This window comes from Entelurus aequoreus, linkage group LG01, assembly GCF_033978785.1.
Source record: "Entelurus aequoreus isolate RoL-2023_Sb linkage group LG01, RoL_Eaeq_v1.1, whole genome shotgun sequence".
Classification (NCBI taxonomy): Eukaryota; Metazoa; Chordata; class Actinopteri; order Syngnathiformes; family Syngnathidae; genus Entelurus; species Entelurus aequoreus.
This window is the reverse complement of record NC_084731.1, coordinates 43,743,182-43,766,660: the sequence shown is the minus strand read 5'-3', so window position 1 is coordinate 43,766,660 and position 23,479 is coordinate 43,743,182. Positions and strand designations below refer to the sequence as shown.

Genomic DNA, 23,479 nt, shown 5'->3' with positions numbered 1-23,479 from the left:
ATGGTCACTTTATCCTGCATTATCCAACATTTTTCCCCGTCAGATTTGGACAACCATCTGTTGTTAAAAATAGTTTTTAATCATATTTATTTTATATTGGTTTTATATGTAATTGTTTTTTCTTTTTATTCAGTCATTGGTGGAGCTAAGGATAATATTTGAATATTGTTTTTAATATTGTTGTGTAGCACTTTGGAAACATTTTGTTGTTTAAATGTGCTATATAAATAAAGTGGATTGGATTGTCACACCTGCCAGCTTGTCCCATTTCAGTCCTAACATGTCCAAACACGCATTTACCTATGTGAACAAGTCATTACCTGTGGTTGTCTCTTTAATTGACTGCATGGCTGCCAGCTACTCCGTGATTTGAAAGTCTGCAGTTATCCCACGTAAGAAGAAGAGCAGCTGGGCGGTGTCACGTACATCACAGCTCTCATCCAAAGTTAGCGAAAAACAGTCCATGTCTCCGGGCATACAGCGCAACAAAGTCCAATAAGCACTCCTTAATAAACTCTCCGTCAGAAAACGCCTTACCTTTTCTGGCGCTTTTGTGAGAAATGACGAAACTTGTCCTGACGGCTGCATCTCTGGGGGTGTGAAATATGGCAAAAAGTCCTTGTTGGGTTTGCAGTTTTACCATCAACGCATCGGCCTCCCTTGCGCGTGATTCATCAGACAGATTCCGGTATTTTCCCTCGTGCTTCGTCGTGTAGTGGCGATTCAAATGATATTCTTTAAACACAGCAAGCTGTGTACCACAAATTTACCTTTAATTTATGTAAAGAAATACTTGCCAGTCCATGTCTTGTTGAAAACACGCCATTCGTCATCAACTTTTCTTTTTTTAGCATCTCATCACTTGTCTCTATGCACCTTCACTCACAGGTTCCCCCCGGACATACGGCCACATTTCAAAATAAAAGCAGCACAGTTGTATTGCGCGCACGACATAGATGTTTTTTAAACTTTATTTTGTAATTTGTGATTGCGCCGTTCAATTCACTCACAATCGCACACGCGCACACGGAAGTAATACAAATAACGCTTTTCAAAACAAAAGCAGCACTGTTGTATTGCACACTCGACATAGATACTTTTTGAAATTTATTTTGTAATTTATGATTGGCCTCACGCGGGCCGGACAGGGATGCGCAAAGGGCCGGATGCGGCCCGGGGGCCGGTGAATGCCCAGGTCTGGTCTACATTGTGCCACCCTAATGTACCGTAGTAAAAGAGAATACCCAAGTAGCTTAACTATTGCATTAAAATTGTTCCACTGTCAATAGCACTCACCATACTGTAAATACATTAACATTTTACAGTTACTACATGTGATCGATATGGGCCAATCTCATTTATGGGTGATCGAAATCTGCACCATAAAACCCTGACGGGAACATCCCCCGTTAAAATATTCAAACATTATGCGGTGAACTCACAGCTCCATGTTGTCCGCATACTGTTCAGATGGAGAATCCTTTTTCAATTCTGAAAAAGACAAGGTCACTGTCTTTGCCAGTACTTGACCTTCTGTCACCTTTGGTTTGCAAAGGGCCCGTTGCTTCCACCTCATGGCGCAACGCCTCACCACACTCTCAGTAAGCAGCATCTGCTGTAGGAAAGAAGACCAGTGGATAAACAGTCAGGTTACCTTGGGTGATGCAGGCGTGAACATTAACACACAGCTTTTTCGTGGCGCCACGCTTGGCTCCTCACCATATCGGTCATGTGATCTCCAATGGCTGGGACGCACATCACGCCAACTGTCTGAGGCGGTTCTTTGTCTACCTCAGCAGCTTCTGCCACTTTCAACCTCTTCCAACGTTGCTCTGCGACCCACAGCCTCCATCCATCAAACACCTATGGCGGGTAACAACACGCATCAAGAAGAGCAGCCAAATACTTTTTTCAAAGGAAGATGTTAAGGAGCAGGTAGGAGATACTTTGGCTTGAAGAGTGAGGGCCCAATGCCAGAGTGCTTGCACCGTCTTTTCAGAAAAGTTGTGCTGGACATGGAAGTAAAACTAAATAAATCATGTACATACTGGACACAACAATAGGTACACCTGCACAATCTGATGAAAGCTATGTGTGTGCATTGAGTGTGGACTCATTGTTTTGTTACTGAGCTTTATATACTGTTTATACCTCCAAAGACACAAAGCTTTGTTTGGCGACATTGTTTTCCTGGCAATGCTGCATCTGCTCCAGCCTCGGTTCCTACATCAGAGTCACATGGTGGTGAGAGAACTGTATTGTTAAAAGAGTGGCTGCATGTCAATGAGATAGTAAGAATCCACCTTGTACTTAGGGCGAGCGTGGTGATGCTTGATCCACACCCTCAGTGCTTTACGCAGCACATTTGTGTCATGATGCCTCTGGGCTTTTTCTGTACCCGTTGCCTTCCGCTGCAGCACCTTGGGTGATGCAGGCGTTAACATTAACACACAGCGTTTTCGTGGCGCCACGCTTGGCTCCTCCCCATATCGGTCATGTGATCTCCAATGGCTGGGACGCACATCATGCCAACTGTCTGAGGCGGTTCTTTGCCTACCTCAGCAGCTTCTGCCACTTTCAACCTCTTCCAACGTTGCTTTGCGACCCACAGCCTCCATCCATCAAACACCTATGGCGGGTAACAACACGCATCAAGAAGAGCGGCCAAAACCTTTTTTCAAAGGAAGATGTTAAGGAGCAGGTAGGAGATACTTTGGCTTGAAGTGTGAGGGCCCAATGCCAGAGTGCTTGCACCGTCTTTTCAGAAAAGTTGTGCTGGACCTGGAAGTAAAACTAAATAAATCATGTACATACTGGACACAACAATAGGTACACCTGCACAATCTGATGAAAGCTATGTGTGTGCATTGAGTGTGGACTCATTGTTTTGTTACTGAGCTTTATATACTGTTTATACCTCCAAAGACACAAAGCTTTGTTTGGCGACTTGGTTTTCCTGGCAATGCTGCATCTGCTCCAGCCTCGGTTCCTACGTCAGCATCACATGGTGGTGAGAGAACTGTATTGTTAAAAGAGTGGCTGCATGTCAATGAGATAGTAAGAATCCACCTTGTACTTAGGGCAAGCGTGGTGATGCTTGATCCACGCCCTCAGTGCTTTACGCAGCACATTTGTGTCATGCCTCTGGGCTTTTTCTGTACCCGTTGTCTTCCGCTGCAGCAGCTCCACTGGAGATAAATGAACAGCACTAAATGAGTAATAGCGAGTACAGTATTGTTTCATGATATTATGCAAGCTATAGACGCCATATTCATCCATCCGTCCATCCATACCGCTTGTCCCTTTCAGGGTTTCGGGGAGGATTGGAGTCTATCCCAACTGCACTCGGAAGGAAGGCAAGGTACACCCTGGACAAGTCGCAACCTAAATCGCAGAGACGCCATATCGTCTAAGCCAATTCATTAAGCCAATGGACTTTTATGTTTTGAATAACAATAATTATTATCGGTACTATTATGGGTGATTTATTACCAAAAGATATGTTGATTCATGTGTACTTAATATAGCCGATTGGAGAGTAGTGTTATTGCACAGATTCCAGAATAAGTGCCTGTCACTTTAAGATGTCCGGGGCTTATTACTGCTATTGGAGAAAGTAGCTTCTCGAGCATAAGAAGTGTGAGACTGTTTTTCTAACCCAAAACCCCAAATTCACTATCTCATATAAGGTAAAAAAAAAATTCCAAAAAAAAGTTCAGTACAGTCATACCTTGTTTTTCTCAGTTAATAGGTTCCATATCAGTCCAGGATGAGTGAACTTCAGCTGAGTAGAAATTCTTATTTTCAAATGTTCAACTTGTTTACTACCTTCTAAATATGTTAGAATATGATAAAATAGAATACATCTTCATTATCCACCGAGTTGAAAAATTGTCTTTGGCTCATCAACACAGGCGACAGACAGCACTAAAATGCCACGCACACACAGAGTTGTTAAACACAACCACCAACATGCAGCAATACTGCAACATGTTTGATGATGATCAGCTATGCAATACAGTGCAGTAGTGCTGTAGCTATCGATTATTTTAGTATTCGAGAAATCTATCATTTAGTTTGTTCGATTAATCGGATAAAATATACTTCATATCCTCACTTCGTATTTTTGTAAAAATATTTAAAATAATATTTTTTCTGCTTGTCATAACTGTCACTTTTTTCTGATAAATGCACATAATCAACATTACAATTGCACTTTTAACAGGTGTGCATTGCTAGAAATTACTAAAAACTATTTCTATGCACAGGGATTAGTCCATGTGCCTCATAATACAAAGGTCCTGGGTTCGATCCCAGGCTCGGGGTCTTTCTGTGTGGAGTTTGCATGTTCTCCCCGTGACTGCGTGGGTTCCCTCCGGGTACTCTGGCTTCCTACCACCACCAAAGACATGCACCTGGGAATAGGTTGATTGGCAAAACTAAAATGGCCCTAGTGTGTGAATGTGAGTGTGAATGTTGTCTGTCTGTGTTGGCCCTGTACACCCTGGCGACTTGTCCAGGGGTGTACCCCGCCTACCGCCCGAATGCAGCTGAGATAGGCTCCAGAACCACCCCCCCACCCCCACCCCGAAAGGGACAGGCGGTAGAAAATGGATGGATGGGTGGATCTTTTTATTTGCTGCCACACAGGTCACGGCCCCTACACACCAACACTTATGTGTGCATTATTCCAACCGCCGTGCGGAAACCTTTGAATGTCCGTTTCTTTAAAGGCCTACTGAAATGAATTTTTTAAATTTAAACGGGGATAGCAGATCCATTCTATGTGTCATACTTGATCATTTCGCGATATTGCCATATTTTTGCTGAAAGGATTTAGTATAGAACGACGACGATAAAGTTCGCAACTTTTGATCTCTGATAAAAAAAAGCTTTGCCCCTACCGGAAGTAGCGTGACGTAGTCAGTTGTTCGCTTCCTCATATTTTCCTATTGTTTTCAACGCAGCTAGAGCGATTCGGACCGAGAAAGCGACGATTACCCCATTAATTTGAGTGAGGATGAAAGATTCGTGGATGAGGACGTTAGAGTGACAGACTAGAATGCAGTGCAAAACATATCTTTTTTCGCTCTGACCGTAACTTAGGTACAAGCTATCTCATTGGATTCCACACTCTCTCCTTTTTCTATTGTGGATCACGGATTTGTATTTTAAACCACCTCGGATACTATATCCTCTTGAAAATGAGAGTCGAGAACGCGAAATGGACATTCACAGTGACTTTTATCTCCACGACAATACATCGGCGAAGCTCTTTAGCTACTGAGCTAACGTGATAGCATCTGGCTGAAATGCAGATGGAAACAAAATAAATAAACCCCTGACTGGAAGGATAGACAGAAGATCAACAATACTATTAAACCATGTACATGTAACTACACGGTTAATAATTCTCAGCCTGGCAAAGCTTAACAATGCTGTTGCTGACTACGCTGAAGCTAACTTAGCAACTTAGCAACCGGACCTCACAGAGCTATGATAAAAACATTAGCGCTCCACCTACGCCAGCCAGCCCTCATCTGCTCATCAACACCTGTGCTCACCTGTGTTCCAGCGATCGACGGCGCGACGAAGGACTTCACCCGATCACAGATGCGGTTGGCGGCTAGCGTTGGCTAGCGCGTCTGCTATCCAAGTAAGTCCTCCTTGTTGTGTTGCTACAGCCAGCCGCTAATACACCGATCCCACCTACAACTTTCTTCTTTGCAGTCTCCATTGTTAATTAAACAAATTGCAAAAGATTCACCAACGCAGATGTCCAGAATACTGTGGAATTATGAAATGAAAACAGAGCTTTTTGTATTGGATTCAATGGGCTACCGATACTCCTGTTTCACTGGCTACGTCACGCGCATACGTCATCATACAAAGGCGTTTTCAACCTGAAGTTTAGTAGGAAATTTAAAATTGCACTTTATAAGTTAACCCGGCCGTATTGGCATGTGTTGCAATGTTAAGATTTCATCATTGATATATAAACTATCAGACTGCGTGGTCGGTAGTAGTGGGTTTCAGTAGGCCTTTAATGTTTCGTGCCTGGATTTTATCCATTTTTATTGGTTCCACTCAATCAAATAATCAAAGCTTTTTCTAATCGAATTAAAAGATTCTTGCTTGCAGCGCTACAGTACACTACCTTAGATTTGTAATTTTAAGTTCCTGTTTGCCATTTTTTATGTAAGACTTGCTTAAATATGCATATTTTTGACTATCGGTAATTAAAGACATAGTCAAATGCGAAACAGGAAATGAGTGGCAAGGAATGACTGTATCAAAAACTATTGGTATGTACTCCATACCTATCAACCCTCCTGTTTTCCACAGAAAACTCCCGTACGGCAGACCATTTTAGCTTGATGAAAAAAAAACCTTATTTCTCTGAAAAATTGCCCATATTTTCACAGGTATGTTGTACTCTAATCATCAAATAAACTGCAAAAGAGCCTTTAAGAAATAACCCCGTAGTCTAACGTGAAGTCCTTTGCACCTGTGAGTGGTTGATTATTACCTTGATTAAAAACACTTTTAGCCAGGCTGAGTGCTTCCCTCTGTTGATGCTGCTCAAACACCACACACTTCGTTTTTTCTCTCCAAGCCAGGAAAACCTAAACAAAACAACCGTTTCAATAAGCAACAACATAGAGTCTTTGTAGCATGGACGTAATTTGAAGTTAAGGAAACATTTTTTCAAAAAGCAATTTTGGTCTCAGTTTAAAAATAATGTTATGCTATATCCAGGGTTCGCACACCTTTTCCATGGCCAAATTCAAGCACCTTTTTTAAGGACTTTCAAGATCAATTTTCCAGTTTTTCCAGTACCCTTCAAAAGGTGAAAACCAGTGTGAATCAATCCATAGCCTTGTTGTTTGAGGTCACCAAATGCTGTCTGTAGGAAAAATACGGAAAATCTGCTAAAACCTAAGCCTAACATTGAACCAGCAGTTATCATTAACTGAATGGGGCATAGAAAATGAAACAGTGTTTCTGTAGACTATTCAATGTCATTGGTGTTTGCAAACGTGTCTCCATTTGTGTTGTTTTTTCAAATTTCTTGTTATTTTTCTTACTTACAGCACTCAATGACATGGAACAGCACGGATTGATTCACACCGTATTTGTGCTTGAAACTGCATAACGTGATTTAAATACACGGACCCTCAAAAATTCAATTACACTCATTTATTAACAAAACTGTTCCACATTAATATAAGGATAATAAATTAAAGGAAAATATTTTGTTTGTTTCACAACACCTCAGTCACCTTGCATTAGATAGATAGATAGTACTTTATTGATTCCTTCAGGAGAGTTCCCTCTTAAGCATATCTTGCCTTATAACTGTGGCTATGATAACAAATGAACAAATAGACAAAAGTTAACTTTTTTTGCTTTCACTAAGGTAGCCAAACAAGTTAAGCAGACAACGAAAATAATAAAGCAAGAAATGCACACAATCATGTTGTGTAAAAACTACAAAATCATTCATATTAACTCAGCTCTAAGTTGTGAAAAAGGTTACAAATTATACATTACACGACCTTCACAGTACAAACAACTCCAATAATGGACTAAAAATGTCCATCCAATGTTCATTAAAACGACAATCTACCGGCATGATGGACCGATACACCACTGTCCTCTTGGGGGCGACACAGAGCCGTATATACGGCTCTGGCATGTAAGGGCTCCTGCAAAGCCAACAGATCAAGCATGTAGCTTTCATTTTTAAAGAAACTTATTTTATTTTTTCCCATTTTATAATTTGCCTATTGAGTCAGACTGCCGAGAAATATGATGAACATTTCCTAGCATTTACAAGCACTTCACCCAAAATTCAAGCATTTTTCAAACCTTGAAAACACAATATTACAATCCAAGCATTGTCAAGGTTTTTAAGCACCTGCACGAACCCTGTATAGTAAAAGGAGACAAGTCAAACAATCGCACCAAGCGGAAAACGGCCGCTGAAGCTGAAGCCTGTCCCTTTCGACCGCCCACGAGCTCTTTAATTGGCTCTCTGGTACTATCATTTCTTACCAACGTTCCATAGCACCGCACCGCAATGATTGACAGCACGCAGCAGCTAACCAATCAGCGGTTCAGATGTGCTGACGGGCAGTTGGATGCAGGTGGAGAGAAGAGTTGGCCTCCAAACGACAATATGTATCAAGAGCGAATAAAAGAAAGAAAAAATAAATCAAGACAAGAGGAGCCTCATACTTCGTTTGAAGGTGAATATTTTGAATACAACATTGTAACATTAACATCCCAGCTGTCATCACTCGGAAAATAAGAATACATATTTTACTTTCTTGTCTGTCAATTCCTGTGTAATGTCTCACGTGCTTGCCTTTTGTTGCAAAGAATGATGCTTGTGAACCTCAGCTAGGGCCTATGACAGGGGTCGGCAACTCAAAATGTTGAAAGAGCCATATTGGACCAAAAGTACACCAACAAATGATTCTGGAGCCGCAAAAAATTAAAAGCCTTATATAATTCTTATGGTGAAGGCAACACATGGTGATTGTGTTTAAATTAGCTATTAACTATCAAAATGACTATGTTTCACAGGCTGACACAAATCTTTGTTGATAGAAATGTTGAAATGTAATATTTATTCTACACATTTTTGTAACATTGGAAAACATTAGTAAAACGGAGGCTTCTCTGAGGGTAAGATTACTCCTGGAAATTTCTAGCTTAGAATGGCCAAAGGTATAGATGTGTTTGTCTAAGTTAAAGGAAACAGCAGGCCGTCTTCTTCTAATGGATTTATTACTATCTTTGGCAAGCTAGGTAATGTTTGCTGTGGTCTATAATGACATGTCACACAAACAATTATCAGATATGCAAATATAAATTAAATACAGTGAGGACATAAGTAAAGGATATTAAATGAGCTCAAATAAAGCTACAAACGAGGCATAATGATGCAATATGTACATTCAGCTAGCCTAAATAGCATGTTAGCATCGATTAGCTTGCAGTCATGCAGTGACCAAATATGCCTGATTAGCACTCCACACAAGTCAATAACAATACAAAAAGCTCACGTTTGTACACTCACACACAGCATAAAATATTTGTTGGACAAAATGAGACAAAGAAGGAGTGTCATAAAACATGTCTTACTGTGGCTGCGTCTGAGAAAGTTGTACATGTAAAAAAAAACTACTGTGCGTTCAAGGACCGCATAAATTAGTAGGACAAAACAGCTCTCATCAAATCCTCTCATCGGTGAAGAATGTTTAATATAAACAGTGATTTCTAAAAATTAGAAAGGTTTGTGTCATGTTTTCTGTCTTACAGAAACAATATTAAAACAAAAATTATATTTTTTTCCACCATCTTTTCCATTTTCAAACATTTTTGAAAAAGCTCCAGGAAGCCACTAGGGCGGCGCTAAAGAGCCTCCTGCGGCTCTAGAGCCGCGGGTTGCCGACCCCCGGCCTATGAGGTAAAAGTTTTTTTTTCAAGGCAGTGCACATTAACAATCTGCTGTATAGACTATAAATGAGACAGATTATAGCATAGTTGCTCATTTCCATCTGTAGTCCCAGTGTGGGTGGCACTGGGAGCAAGGTGGGTGAAGTCTCTTGCCCAAGGACACAACAGCAGTGACTAAGATGGCGGAAGCTGGATTGGTACAAGGAACTCTCTAAAGTTTCTTGACGACCGTTGGACCATCTCAGCCACGCCGCCCCTTATTGTTATTTTGTACATAAATAATAAATTAATGAACAATTATTTTCCAATGTATTAATATTACGACAAAAACATGCATCGGATCACTTCAAGCCACGCCCTCTTACTCAAGCCAGTTGTGTCCACACCCACGCATCTGAAATCAAAATGTAGTCCTCGCCTGGTAGAGTACTTCTTAATACACGTCAAGAATTAAGAGAGTTCCTAAAAAACAAATCAAAACTTGTCCAAGAGTCTTCCTGCGCACAGTAAAGCATAAAGAAAGAAGAAGGTAGAGTAGGAGCAACATTCCCTCTGAGGTGCGCGCCTGCGCAATTGCACATTGCTCACATGCCCTCTGCGCACATCAAATCTCTGCTGCACTCAAAATCAAATCCCATCTGAACTATTAACAAAATAAACAGATAACAATTTGTTATGTATGATTTTGCAATGCAACTGTGAGTAACAGGTGATGTCAAGCGGCCACAACAGAGAAAACAATGTTCGTCAACACTGTTAAATTATTACGTCTGTAGAGACCATTTAAAGAGGGCAGGAATTCCATCAATCACTTTATTGAGCAAAACTGTTTGTCAGCCACCACAACAAAAACATAGTAAAAAAAAAATTCTAGCAAAACTGGGTTGTCTGCCGTATAAACCAGGCTTAAACCAACTCTTTGTCATCTGTCATATCGACAGCAGCCATTCCCTCTCTCTCTCACTTGCACCAACGCACACACTCACCGCACTTCGCCAGTGATGCATTTACGGCCACACAAAAAGTCAGATAACTCCAACACCACACAAAGTGTCAATTCCAAATCGTTACACTCTGACTCCCCAAACAGATGTGCTGATTCTACTGTCATTTATTAAGAATGTTAATTTGTCGTATGAATATTAATCATGGAATGTTCTTACTGGATTACCGAAATGCAAATAAAAATATATATTAAGCGGAACTAAATGTGATCTCTGAAAGGGGTACAAATTATTTCCAAAGTTGGACCCCCACCTAGACATAAAACACAGTTCATGAAAAACAAGATTGTGTTTGTAATATCCATTTAAGTGGGCCACTTATATTAGAAAAAAATTTCATTTGATTACTAATATAAAACCTTTAACTTGATGTCAGCTTTCGGACAGGTGTGCACGTCTGATGTTGCTCACAAGTGCTCCACCGAATGCTAAGGGAGTTATTGCGTTTGCTCACACACATGTACAAATAGAGGGAACATTGAGTAGGAGATACCTTTGCTTGAAGAGTGAGGGCCCGATGCCAGAGTGCTAGCTGTGTCTTCTCAGAAAAGTTGTGCTGGACCTGGAAAAAAACTAAATAAATCATGTACATACTGGACATAACAATAGGTGCAATTGCACAATCTAATGAAATTTTTGTGTGTACTTTGAGTGTGGACTAATCGTTGTATCATTGAGCTTTGTACACTGTATGTACTTCCCAGGTAACAAAGCTCTGCTTGGCAACTTGGTTTTCAAGACAATGCTGCATCTGCTCCACCCTGAGGCCCAATTTCACTGCAGTAACTTTTACAGGAATTTTGCCATTTCCCATTTACGGCTCATGGGTGAGATAGGCGGAAGTGTTAATGATGTGCACCTGAGGCGATTTTTGAAAAAAGAGGAATATTACGCATTTGTTTTAGAAAAACAGGCTGGCAATTTCCTGCCCTTACTATGGAGCAAATGTGCCACCATCTCAATATAAAAAGGGCCAGTAATTGAAATGAGCAGCAATAGTTGAGAAAACTGGCAAGTTTGTTTGTTTTGTTTTTTTGGGCACGCCTGCACCCTTTCACTCTATGCAGATACAGTTTGTTTATGTTTTAGTTCTTTTGTATTTTAATAAGATACTTGACAACTGAGAGAAAGAAGAACGATAAGAACTTTTGAGTTGCAGGAACTTTGTGTGTGTTTGATACCACTTAAATAGTGGGTAATCAGACCACTTCTCTCATGAATTCATCATTTAGAATAGAATAGAATGGACTTTATTGTCATTATATTTGCATATAACGAGATTAAGGACTCCAATTTAAGGTGCGGTAGTGGGAACAAATATGGGGTAAAAATAAATTACACAAGAGGTAATAAAGAAAAACAACTAAGAATTGAACTAAACAGACTACTATCCAATAAATTAATAAGCAATCCTGTACAATATACAGAACAAGACAAGAGTCAAGACACATTTACTGAGGAGGGCGGCTTTCTTTTTTTAAAAATCCCATCGTTTTGCATTGTGCTGCCTTGTATTTTATTGACTTACACATTAGTAAAAGTAATCTAACCTAATATTATTTACATGGCATCAATGTAGAAACGTACTTTAGCACTCATCCATTCGTCAACAGTCAGATTTGTATAAACTACCCTGAACTGTGAAATGCTTTTCGACAGGAAGCTATAGTTCCAGTAACTAATGGACCCAGGAACCTAAAGTTTCTGAACTTTTGATGGAAAAGGGCTCTTGTCGTTTCAGCCCGTGTGTCAGCATCACATGGTGGTGAGAGAATTGCATTGTTGACAAGAGTTGGATGCAGGTCGATGAGATAGTAACAATTAACCTTGTACTTGAGGTGAGCATGGTGATACTCATTCCATGCCCTCAGTGCATTACGCAGCAATCTGTTGTCATGATGCCTCTGGGCTTTCTCTGTGCCCGTTGTCTCCAACTGCAGCAGCACCTCTGGAGATAAACAAACAACACTGAATGAGTAATAGCGAAACAACACTGAATTAGTAACAGTGAGTGTATTGTTGTTTCATGATATTATGCAAGGTGTCGACGCCATATCGCCTTTGCAAATTCATTAAGCTAATGGACTTTTATGTTTTAAATAATTATTATTTGTACTATTTTGGGTGAATTCCTACTAAAAAGAGAGTTCATTTATGTTTACTTAATACATCAGGTTGGACGTAGTGTCATTGCACTGATTTTAGAATAAGTGCCTGTCACTTGGAGATGTTTGGGGCTAATCGCTGCTAGGGGAGAAAGTAGATGCTCGGCCATAAGATGTGAAAGACTCAGTTTTCTAACCCAAAACCTCAAATTCAATATATCTTAAAATGTAAAATAAATACATAAATAAATAATAATAATTATAATAAAGAGTTCAATATAGTCATCGTTCGGTTCTAAGGCCAAACAGGATAAGTGAACTTCAGCGATGGAGACATTTCTACTTAGAGCATAACAAACTTGTTTATGGCCTTCTATTTACAGTTTTTATCATTATGAGAGCCATCTTAACATGAAATAACGCACCTATAACCACATTTACACTCATTTTACCTAGGAATCATCAAGCACAGTAATATAGACTCACCACACATACACACACGCACGCACGCACGCACGCACACACACACACACACACACGCACGCACACACACACCTATAAAAATACTGCAATTTGTTCGATGTCAATCAGCTGTGCAATCTATTGATTTGTTTGTTTGATTAATCGAGTAATCGGACAAAATACAATTTAATGCCTCAATGCATATTTTTGTGAAAATAATTGACATACAATGAACAACTATTTTCTGCTTGCAATACCCGACATTTCTTTTCTAATAAATGCACATCAACATTAAAATTGCACTTTTAACATGTGTGGACATGGTCGGTTTTTGCTATAGGCAATGTGGCCCAGGGCGCAATCTATGAGAGGGCGCACACACACACAAAAAGCAAAAACAAAACAAAAAACCCGTGTTCTACCGTGTTCAGTGACTACCACCGCTTATTTCCATTTTTATGGCCCTTTTTATACAGTATATGTAACATGTGAGAAGTAAAACATTTGAAAAAATGTATTTTCCACCAAAATCTGTTTTCTGTAACTTGGTTTTGTTTCTCATTATATTTATTTGAGAGTTTATTGAACATTTGTGGTTTTATTTTGGTACTTCCTTTATTTTCGTCACAGTACGCAGCTTTATTTTGAAGGGCAAAGGATGTCGCGTTGCTGGCCCGTCTTTTTCAGTCAGTTTGCTTTTCACCTGACTGAAGTAGGCACATATGTGTGTTGGAGCAATAGAGGATGAAAACTTACTTTGGGGGAGTTAAAATAACCACATAACACAAATAAAGTTGATGTGATGATTATAAGAAAAGTTGATTGTCTTATTTCATTTAGTGTAGTGTAGTATAGTATTGAGGACATTTTGGGCGAGAGAAAAGCAAGCTAAATATCACAGTAGCCCTGCGTTTTTTTCTCTCCCTGTGAGTGAGTCTGTGCGTGTGTATGTGTGTGTGTGTGTGTGTGTGTGTGTGTGTGTGTGCGTGCTGAAATTGCATTGTTTTCATACAGGCATGTTTGGCAGAGAAAGACCTCACACACATATCCTTTTGTGATTTAAACACAATGCAGGGATAAACCTGGTTTATCCCGAACGCGGCCACCGCTGCTGCTCACTACTCCCCTCACCTCCCAGGGGCTGGATTAAGGGGATGGGTCAAATGCAGAGGGTAATTTCACCACACCTAGTGTGTGTGTGACTATCAGTGGTACTTTAACTTTTAACTTTAAAATCCATGTCCTTTCTTGTCACCGTTCCCCTGAACACAAAGCAGTGTAGTCGGGACGATCAGATGCCCCGGCAACACAGAGAAAAGGCGGCACATTTGCTCCAAGGTAAGGGCGGATATTTGCCGTCCTGTTTTTCTAAAATATTTCTCCCTATTCAAAATCACATTTCCACCTGGGTTTCATTTAAACCTAAGGAGTAAGTAGGTGTACTCTCCAAAGTAAAAAATCAGCAGACCAAAATAGAATTCCAATTTGCCGTCCTCTGTATAAAAACGATGACCGACTGCCAAAAGGGCGGCTACTGACACCTCAACTTGCTGCTGAGAGTGATACAGGTTGTGTGTGTCAGAGGAGGCAAGAGGGAGGGAGCCAGGGGATAGACTGATTCCAGGCCAGTGAGGCCACACAACACAAACTGCTTCCAAATAAATTGTATTTCATTACTAAAATCAAAATAGACCTGTATACCTACATGTAATTGGGTTATGTAAAAAAAAAAAGAGGCTTTCAATTGTAAAATAGATTTGTCTTACTCTCTCATTCAAAAGTTGTTTTTGCGCTTTCAACATGATTGTGAATATCCTGTGGCCATTCATAGTAAAACGAAGGCTTAGGCTTGTGGATATAAAACTATGTGTATGTATTTAATGTTTCGTGCCTGGATTTTATCATTTTTTATTAGTCACACTCATTAAACAATTAATCAAAAAACATTATAAAACAAAGCCTTTTTTAATCAAATTAAAAGACTACTGGTATGTACTTTATACAAACCCCGTTTCCATATGAGTTGGGAAATTGTGTTAGATGTAAATATAAACGGAATACCGGTACAATGATTTGCAAATCCTTTTCAACCCATATTCAATTGAATGCACTACAAAGACAACATATTTGATGTTCAAACTCATAAACTTTATATTTTTTTTGCAAATAATAATTAACTTAGAATTTCATGGCTGCAACACGTGCCAAAGTAGTTGGGAAAGGGCATGTTCACCACTGTGTTACACCACCTTTTCTTTTAACAACACTCAATAAACAATTGGGAACTGAGGAAACGAATTGTTGAAGCTTTGAAAGTGGAATTATTTCCCATTCTTGTTTTATGTAGAGCTTCAGTCGTTCAACAGTCCGGGGTCTCCGCTGTCGTATTTTACGCTTCATAATGCGCCACACATATTCGATGGGAGACAGGTCTGGACTGCAGGCGGGCCAGGAAAGTACCCGCACTCTTTTTTTACGAAGCCACGCTGTTGTAAAACGTGCTGAATGTGGCTTGGCATTGTCTTGCTGAAATAAGTAGGGGCGTCCATGAAAAAGACGGCGCTTAGATGGCAGCATATGTTGTTCCAAAACCTGTATGTACCTTTCAGCATTAATGGTGCCTTCAAAGATGTGTAAGTTACCCTTGCCTTGGGCACTAATGCACCCCATACCATCACAGATGCTGGCTTTTGAACTTTGCGTCGATAACAGTCTGGATGGTTCGCTTCCCCTTTGGTCCGGATGACACGATGTCGAATATTTCCAAAAACAATTTTAAATGTGGACTCGTCAGACCACAGAACACTTTTCCACTTTGCATGAGTCCATCTTAGATGATCTCGGGCACAGAGAAGCCGGCGGCGTTTCTGGATGTTGTTGATAAATGGCTTTCACTTTGCATAGTAGAGCGTTAACTTGCACTTACAGATGTAGCGACAAACTGTATTTAGTGACAGTGGTTTTCTGAAGTGTTCCTGAGCCCATGTGGTGATATCCTTTAGAGATTGATGTCGGTTTTTGATACAGTGCCGTCTGAGGGATCGAAGGTCACGGTCATTCAATGTTGGTTTCTGGCCATGCCGCTTACGTGGAGTAATTTCTCCAGATTCTCTGAAACTTTTGATGATATTATGGACCGTAGATGTTGAAATCCCAAAATTTCTTGCAATTGCACTTTGAGAAAGGTTGTTCTTAAACTGTTTGACTATTTGCTCATGCAGTTGTGGACAAAGGGGTGTACCTCACCCCATCCTTTCTTGTGAAAGACTGAGCATTTTTTGGGAAGCTGTTTTTATACCCAATCATGGCACCCACTTGTTCCCAATTAGCCTGCACACCTGTGGGATGTTCCAAATAAGTGTTTGATGAGCATTCCTCAACTTTATCAGTATTTATTGCAACCTTTCCCAACTTTTTTGTCACGTGTTGCTGGCATCAAATTCTAAAGTTAATGATTATTGCAAAAAAAAATGTTTTTCAGATTGAACATCAAATATGTTGTCTTTGTCGCATATTCAACTGAATATGGGTTGAAAATGATTTGCAAATCATTGTATTCCGTTTATATTTACATCTAACAAAATTTCCCCACTCATATGGAAACGGGGTTTGTACCTGTCAACCCTCCTGTTTTCCCAGAAAACTCCCATATGGCAGACCATTTTAGCTTAATGATTAAAATCCATAATTTTCCTGGGAAAAGTCCCACATTTTAACAGCAAATGAACTGGAAAAGAGTCTTTAATAAAAAATGCTCTTAGTCTAACATGAAGTCTTTTGTACCTGTGTGTGGTTGATTCTTGCTTTGATTTAAAATACTTTGAGCCATGCTGAGTGCTTCCCTCTGTTGGTGCTGCTCAAATACCACACACTTAGTTTTTTCTCTCCAAGCCAGGAAAACCTTTAAAAAAAAAACACAAATTAAATTAGCAACCACGGAGAGTCTTCGTACCAGGGACACAATTTGAGGTTGGGGGAAACATGATTTCAAAAAGCAGTTTTGATCCCTGTTTAAATACAATGCTATTCTATATTAAATGGAGACAAGTCAAACAATCACACCAAGCGGAAAACGGCCGCTGAAGCTGGAGCCTTTCCCTTTAGACCGCTCTCAAGCTCATTAATTGGCTCTCTGGCGCTGCCGTTTCTTGCTAACGTTGTCGAGTGCCGCACCGCAATTACTGACAGCGTACAACGGCTAACCAGTCAGCGGTTCAGATGCACCAAACGTTGGCTGCACTGCACACGTCCCCATTATCTCAACACATAAAGTTATGAGAGTAGACTAGTAGAGGAGACAGAAAGAAAGTCAGTGCAGGCTGAGCAGCAGCGACGCGAGGGGTAAAGTGTAGGGCAGGCTGTTTTTGATTTGATTTTTGATTTTTATTAAGGATCCCCATTAGCTGGTTGCCTCAACAACCCACTAGTCTTCCTGGGGTCCACAATTCAATACAATTACAAGTAAAAGCATATAATTATAACTACACAATACAGAAAAAAATAAAAGCATCAATAAAAAACAGGCAAACAATTTACAGTCACAGAATAATAATTACCATATAAATATAACTACACAATATAAAACCAAACAAATCATCAACGAGCAAACTAATTTAAAAACTCAGACAAAATATTACTCTCTTTTTAAAAACCTGTTTACTTTCAATGCTGGTGAGAATTCGAGGCAGGTTATTCCAGAGCGATAAAGATCTATAAATAAAAGATTTCCGCAAAGCATTCTTCCTGGGACGAGGGAGTACAAAATGCCCCTCACTGGATGCCCTGGTATTGTGATTACGTATAGTGCTACTGTGAACTATTTGGGCCATGAGAAAAGCAGGAGTTTTACTACCGGTTACTGATTTGAACAATATAAGAGTATTAGCCAACAACCTGTTCTGCACTGTTAGCCAGGAAAGAGAAGCATGCATTTGGTTCACATTGGTTCTTAGTGAACAACCAAGAACCAGCCTTGCTGCCCTATTCTGGACAATCTGGAGCTTACTGATCTCACCACTTGCAGCAGATGCCCAGACTGTAGAACAATAGTCAATATGACACAAGACTAAACTCTTAACAATTTGACAAAGAAGAGGTGGATCAGCAAAAGCAGCACATTTCCTGGAAACACCAACAGCTCTTCCCATCTTTGTAACTATATCACTGATATGATTTGACCAGGATAGAGTGCAGTCCAGCATCACTCCAAGGAGCTTGGCACTTCTGACCTGTTGAACTGTTGAAATACCTAGCCTCAAATCCAACTTTGGGTCACAAGATAACCCTTGCCTAGTCCCCAATATAATACTTGTTGTTTTTGAGGTGTTAAGAACAAGTCTGTTACATACTGTCCAGTCATGCACAGCTTTTAGTTCCTCACTCAATACTACATTAAGTACACTGCATGATGGTGCAGCATGATATAAGGTTGCATCATCAGCATAAAGAACCAGTCTTGCACGCCCGGTAGCCCAAGGTAAATCATTGGTGAATATAGAAAAAAGTAAAGGTCCTAGGCAACTTCCCTGTGGAACACCACAATCCAAACTTCTGCTATTAGACAAGCTGCCATTAAGATACACCTGTTGTGATCTTGAGGACAAATAACTCTGTATCCACATTAAACTTGAAGTATTAAAACCATAACATTTAAGTTTCTCAATTAAAAGAGAGTGGTCAATCACGTCAAATGCAGCACTAAAATCTAACAGGACAGCTCCAACCAACATAGAATTATCTATAGCATTAAGCCAATCGTCCGTCATTTGTATAAGAGCCGTGGACGTAGAGTGGCCCGTTCTATATGCATGTTGAGAATCAGTTGCTAGCCCATTTGATTGAAAGTAAGCTTGAATTTGTGCATACACACATTTCTCCAGTATTTTACATAACCCAGGTAGGATGCTTATTGGTCTAGAATTGCCCTCATTGAAAGCCAAATTGGTATCCTTATGTAGAGGAGTAACCTTAGCCACCTTCCATATCTTTGGACACAGGCCCACTTGTAAACATTTATTAAAAATATGACAAACAGGCACTGATATGATACCAGCAGTCATTTTCAGAAATTTACTATCCAGGTTGTCCACACCAGCTACTTTGTTGTCCGGAAGAGAGTGTAGTAACCTCTCAACCTCACTGACTTCAACCTAATGAAAATTGAATTCACAGTCCTTATTATCCATTATAATATTCCTAATGAGGTCAGCTGATTTGTTGTTATTGGATATATGCATACCATGCCTTAATTGAGATACTTTGTCAACATAATAGTTATTAAAATGATTGGCAATGTCACATGGCTTAGTGAGTACCACCCCATTTGATTCCACAAAAGGTGTACAGACATTGTTCTTTCTACCCATGATTTCATTCAAAACATTCCATAAGTTTTTGCTATCATATCTCACATCATATAACCTCTGTTTGTAATATTCCCTTTTTTTCAGTTTGTTTAACTTTGTGACCTGGTTTCTAAAGGAACAGTACTTATGCCTGTCATCAATTAAACCTGAGTTGACGGAGGCTTTTTTAGCCATGTTTCTTTCAGTCATTAAACTTCTAAGTCCATTATCAATCCATGGGGCAGACTTAGTTTTGACAGAACATTTCTTCAAAGGGGCATGCTTGTCCACAACACTCATGTACATTAACATAAATAAGTCCAGTGCAGCCTCAGGGTCTTCCTCACTACACACCTCGTTCCAATTTAAACAGGATATTTCATCAATAAAACATTCTTCATCAAATCTCTTATAAGACCTTGTAAAAAAAATGTTTGCTTTAGGTTTAGGAACCCTTGTCTTTATAGTGACAGCTATTATATTGTGGTCAGTAAAACCTACAGGAACCGAGACTGCTTTGGAGCATTGGTTCGGAACATTTGTATAAATATGATCAATGCATGTAGCCATAATAATACCATCACTATTACTACCTATTCTCGTGGGAGGGGCAACAATTTGGGACAGATTGCAAGCATTTAAAATGGATAGTAACTTATTTTTGTTTGTACACCCAAGTCCCAGCCAGTCAACATTCGTATCGCCCAGTAAATAGATTTCTCTATTCTCATCTGATATCCTGTCAAATATCTCACATAACTCCTTCAGATACAGAGCATCAGCACTAGGAGGCCTATAGAAACAGCATACTATAATTGGTTTCAAATAAGGCAGATAGACCTGCACACAAATAGCTTCAATACTCTCCCTCATCAAATCATTGCGCACCTTGATAGATAAATGATTCTGAACATAAATAGCCACCCCACCCCCAAACCTGTTCCTATCTTTCCTAAAAATTGAGAACCCCTCAATGGCTACAATTGAATCAGAAAAGGAATTATCAAGGTGGGTCTCAGAAATGGCAAAGATATTAATACAATTATCTTTGATAATACACTCTACTTCCTGATACTTATTACGCAGGCTGCATACATTCACGTTTTGAGAAGATTTAAAATAAAAATAATAACTAATGTATGTTCACATACATAGGCTATTATTTACACAGTTATTGTAACAAAAATAAATTTCTCCTTGGGGATCAATTCTGATTCATATTATTATTATTATTATTATCCATTCTACTGCAACTGTTGTTGTTGTTTAGTAGCTATCATCATCATTATAATAATGCTGATTTGCAATTAAACTGTACTGCTGCTGCAGAAGTGATTCGGTTCACGTACTGAACTGTGCTGACTGTGGCGCTGTGTCAGTCACTGATTCTAGTGATTCGTACAGTCAAAAGAACTGCAGAAGTGATTCGGTTCACGTACTGAACTGCGGCCACAGTGTGGCGCTGTGTCAGTCACTGATTCTAGTGATTCGTACAGTCAAAAGAACTGCAGAAGAGATTCGGTTCACGTACTGAACTGCGGCCACAGTGTGGCGCTGTGTCAGTCACTGATTCTAGTGATTCGTACAGTCAAAAGAACTGCAGAAGTGATTCGGTTCACGTACTGAACTGCGGCCACAGTGTGGCGCTGTGTCAGTCATTGATTCTAGTGATTCGTACAGTCAAAAGAACTGCAGAAGTGATTCGGTTCACGTACTGAACTGTGCTGACTGTGGCGCTGTGTCAGTCACTGATTCTAGTGATTCGTACAGTCAAAAGAACTGCAGAAGTGATTCGGTTCACGTACTGAACTGCGGCCACAGTGTGGCGCTGTGTCAGTCACTGATTCTAGTGATTCAGTACAATCAAAAGAACTGCGGATCCCATGAAAACAAGCCACATGAAAACAAACACATGTCCCCATTATCTCAACACATAAAGTTATGAGAGTAGACTAGTAGAGGAGACAGAAAGAAAGTCAGTGCAGGCTGAGCAGCAGCGACGCAAGGGGGAGGGTCGGGGGGTAAAGTGTAGGGCAGGCTGTTTTGAGAAGATTTAAAATTAAAATAATAACTAATGTACGTACACATACATAAGCTATTATTTACACAGTTATTGTAACAAAAATACATTTCTCCTTGGGGATCTATTCTGATTCATATTATTATTATTATTATTATTATCCCTTCTACTGCAACTGTTGTTGTTCGATTAACGCGAGTCCCTACGCATGCACAGAGCTGTGTAGGGACTCGCGTTCACCCTATTTGCTGCTTCTCCTGCGAATGTCTGCACTGTACTGTACTACGCACGGCCCCCCCTCCTATTTTGTTTGGGGGGGGGGGGGGGGGGGTGATTCGGTGAACTAATTTTTTGAACGAATCAGTTTAAGGAACTGATTCTAGTGATTCAGTACAGTCAAAAGAACTGCCGATCCCATCACTAGGCTGCAGGTGGAGAGAAGGGTTGGTCTCCAAACGACAATATGTATTATGAGCAAGTAAAAGAAAGCGAAAAAAATCGAGACAAGAGGAGCCTCAAGCTCCGTTTGAAGGTGAATGTGTTGTTAAAATAAACACATTGTAGCATTAATATCCCAGCTGTCACCGTCCTTGCCTTTTGTTGCAGAAGATGATGGCTCGAACTTTAGCTAATGCATAGAGGTATATGTAGCCGAGCTAAATTTTATTTTATTTTAATTTTGGTCATTTATTCACATCATTTTTTGTTGTGAACTTCCCCAAAAGTGTCTCTCATTGTAAATAGGTTCCACTGTATTATTTTCCGTTACATACCTTTTTGTTTCCTTGGGGGGTGATTTGGCGTCGCACCTGTGTGACCAGCTTCAGTGAGCACTGACGCTCGGAGCTGGTAAGTCACGTATATGTCTCTCTCCCTTTATTTTTTTATTAACTTTTTGGTTGTCGCTCTGTTTTATAAGAATGCACACTGTCTTGTGACGTGCTGTTAAGGATTCGGGTTAAATTCCCAAACTTTGTTTGTTAAATTGTTGTAAAAAACTGACTTTTATATGTTAAATGATGTGTGGATTAGCTTAATGCTAGCGGCAGTTATTACGGGGTTTCCTGGTTTTGTGAGTTTGCGCACGGGTCAAAAACTCGGCTGCGTGTCTGTGTGGACATCTTGTGTGCCGCTGTGGTATTAATATGAGTGTGCATTATTTCTTTTTTTATTCTGTAGTGGAGATAAATCCTATGTACTGTGGACCGTGTGTGACGCCCTGTTCTTTTTGTTTCCATAAAAAAAAGGTATGTCTGTTATGAGTTTTTTGGCATAGTTTATTGTAGAAAAATATAAAAAGAGTTGATGTGAGTGGGAAAAATGAGGTAAAAGTTGCACATATGAAAGACCCTTTTTCTTAATATATATTTTTGTTATTTGCTGATGTATATATTTTATATACTGTTTTTTATTTAATTTATTTATTTGAGACCATTTTATGCTTTATTTACCTTTTATTATTATTATTTTATTTATTATTATTATTATTTCCACATGTATGCATAAATGATTGAATTCATGCGCTAGAGTGAGCACTGACGCTCGGAGCTGTGGAGAGAAATCCTCTGTACTGTGGACCGTGTGTGACGCCCTGTTCTTTTTGTTTCCATCAAAAAAAAAAGGTGAATAAATCCTCTACGACTCAACTCCTGTGTGTGCTTCACTACAAAAGACAATGCAGAACAGTGACTGTTGCATATATTTTAAGTAAATCATAATGTGATCTTGAATTAAAAAAAAATTTCAGGACAGTGAACGTTAATGAACAATCTGCTGTACAGACTGTAAATGAGACAGATCATATTCATAATTGCTCATTTCTATCTGTAGTCCCAGTGTGGCACTGGGAGCAAGGTGGGTGAAGTCTCTTGCCCAAAAACACAACTGCAGAAACAAAGATGGCGGAAGCTGGATTCATACCAGGAACTCTAAAGTTTCTGGACAACCGTTCTACCATCTGAGTCACGCCGCCCCTTATTGTTATTTTGAATATAAATAATAAATTACTAAACAAATATTATCCCATGTATTCATATTACTCCAACAACATGCATCTGATCCCTTCAAGCCATGCCC

The 23,479-nt window shown here is 39.7% G+C and overlaps 1 protein-coding gene across 7 annotated transcripts in view; it reads right to left on the bottom strand.

The window, feature by feature from the left end:
- The window catches only part of sfi1 (SFI1 centrin binding protein), a 62,860-nt gene that overhangs the window by 4,049 nt on the left and 35,332 nt on the right, over positions 1-23,479 (bottom strand). For 4 of the 7 annotated variants that reach the window (XM_062051533.1, XM_062051500.1, XM_062051550.1 and 1 more), the window contains 13 exons: positions 16,823-16,940; positions 12,299-12,420; positions 10,966-11,034; positions 6,530-6,626; positions 3,070-3,188; positions 2,918-2,989; positions 2,713-2,781; positions 2,558-2,629; positions 2,304-2,420; positions 2,152-2,223; positions 1,947-2,009; positions 1,720-1,863; positions 1,443-1,615 (listed from right to left, as the gene is read on the bottom strand). In XM_062051533.1, coding sequence (XP_061907517.1) covers positions 1,443-1,615; positions 1,720-1,863; positions 1,947-2,009; positions 2,152-2,223; positions 2,304-2,420; positions 2,558-2,629; positions 2,713-2,781; positions 2,918-2,989; positions 3,070-3,188; positions 6,530-6,626; positions 10,966-11,034; positions 12,299-12,420; positions 16,823-16,940 — 1,307 coding nt within the window. The remainder of the gene's footprint in view (positions 1-1,442; positions 1,616-1,719; positions 1,864-1,946; positions 2,010-2,151; positions 2,224-2,303; positions 2,421-2,557; positions 2,630-2,712; positions 2,782-2,917; positions 2,990-3,069; positions 3,189-6,529; positions 6,627-10,965; positions 11,035-12,298; positions 12,421-16,822; positions 16,941-23,479) is intronic. The other 3 variants (XM_062051509.1, XM_062051516.1, XM_062051525.1) reach the window with 3 other exon arrangements.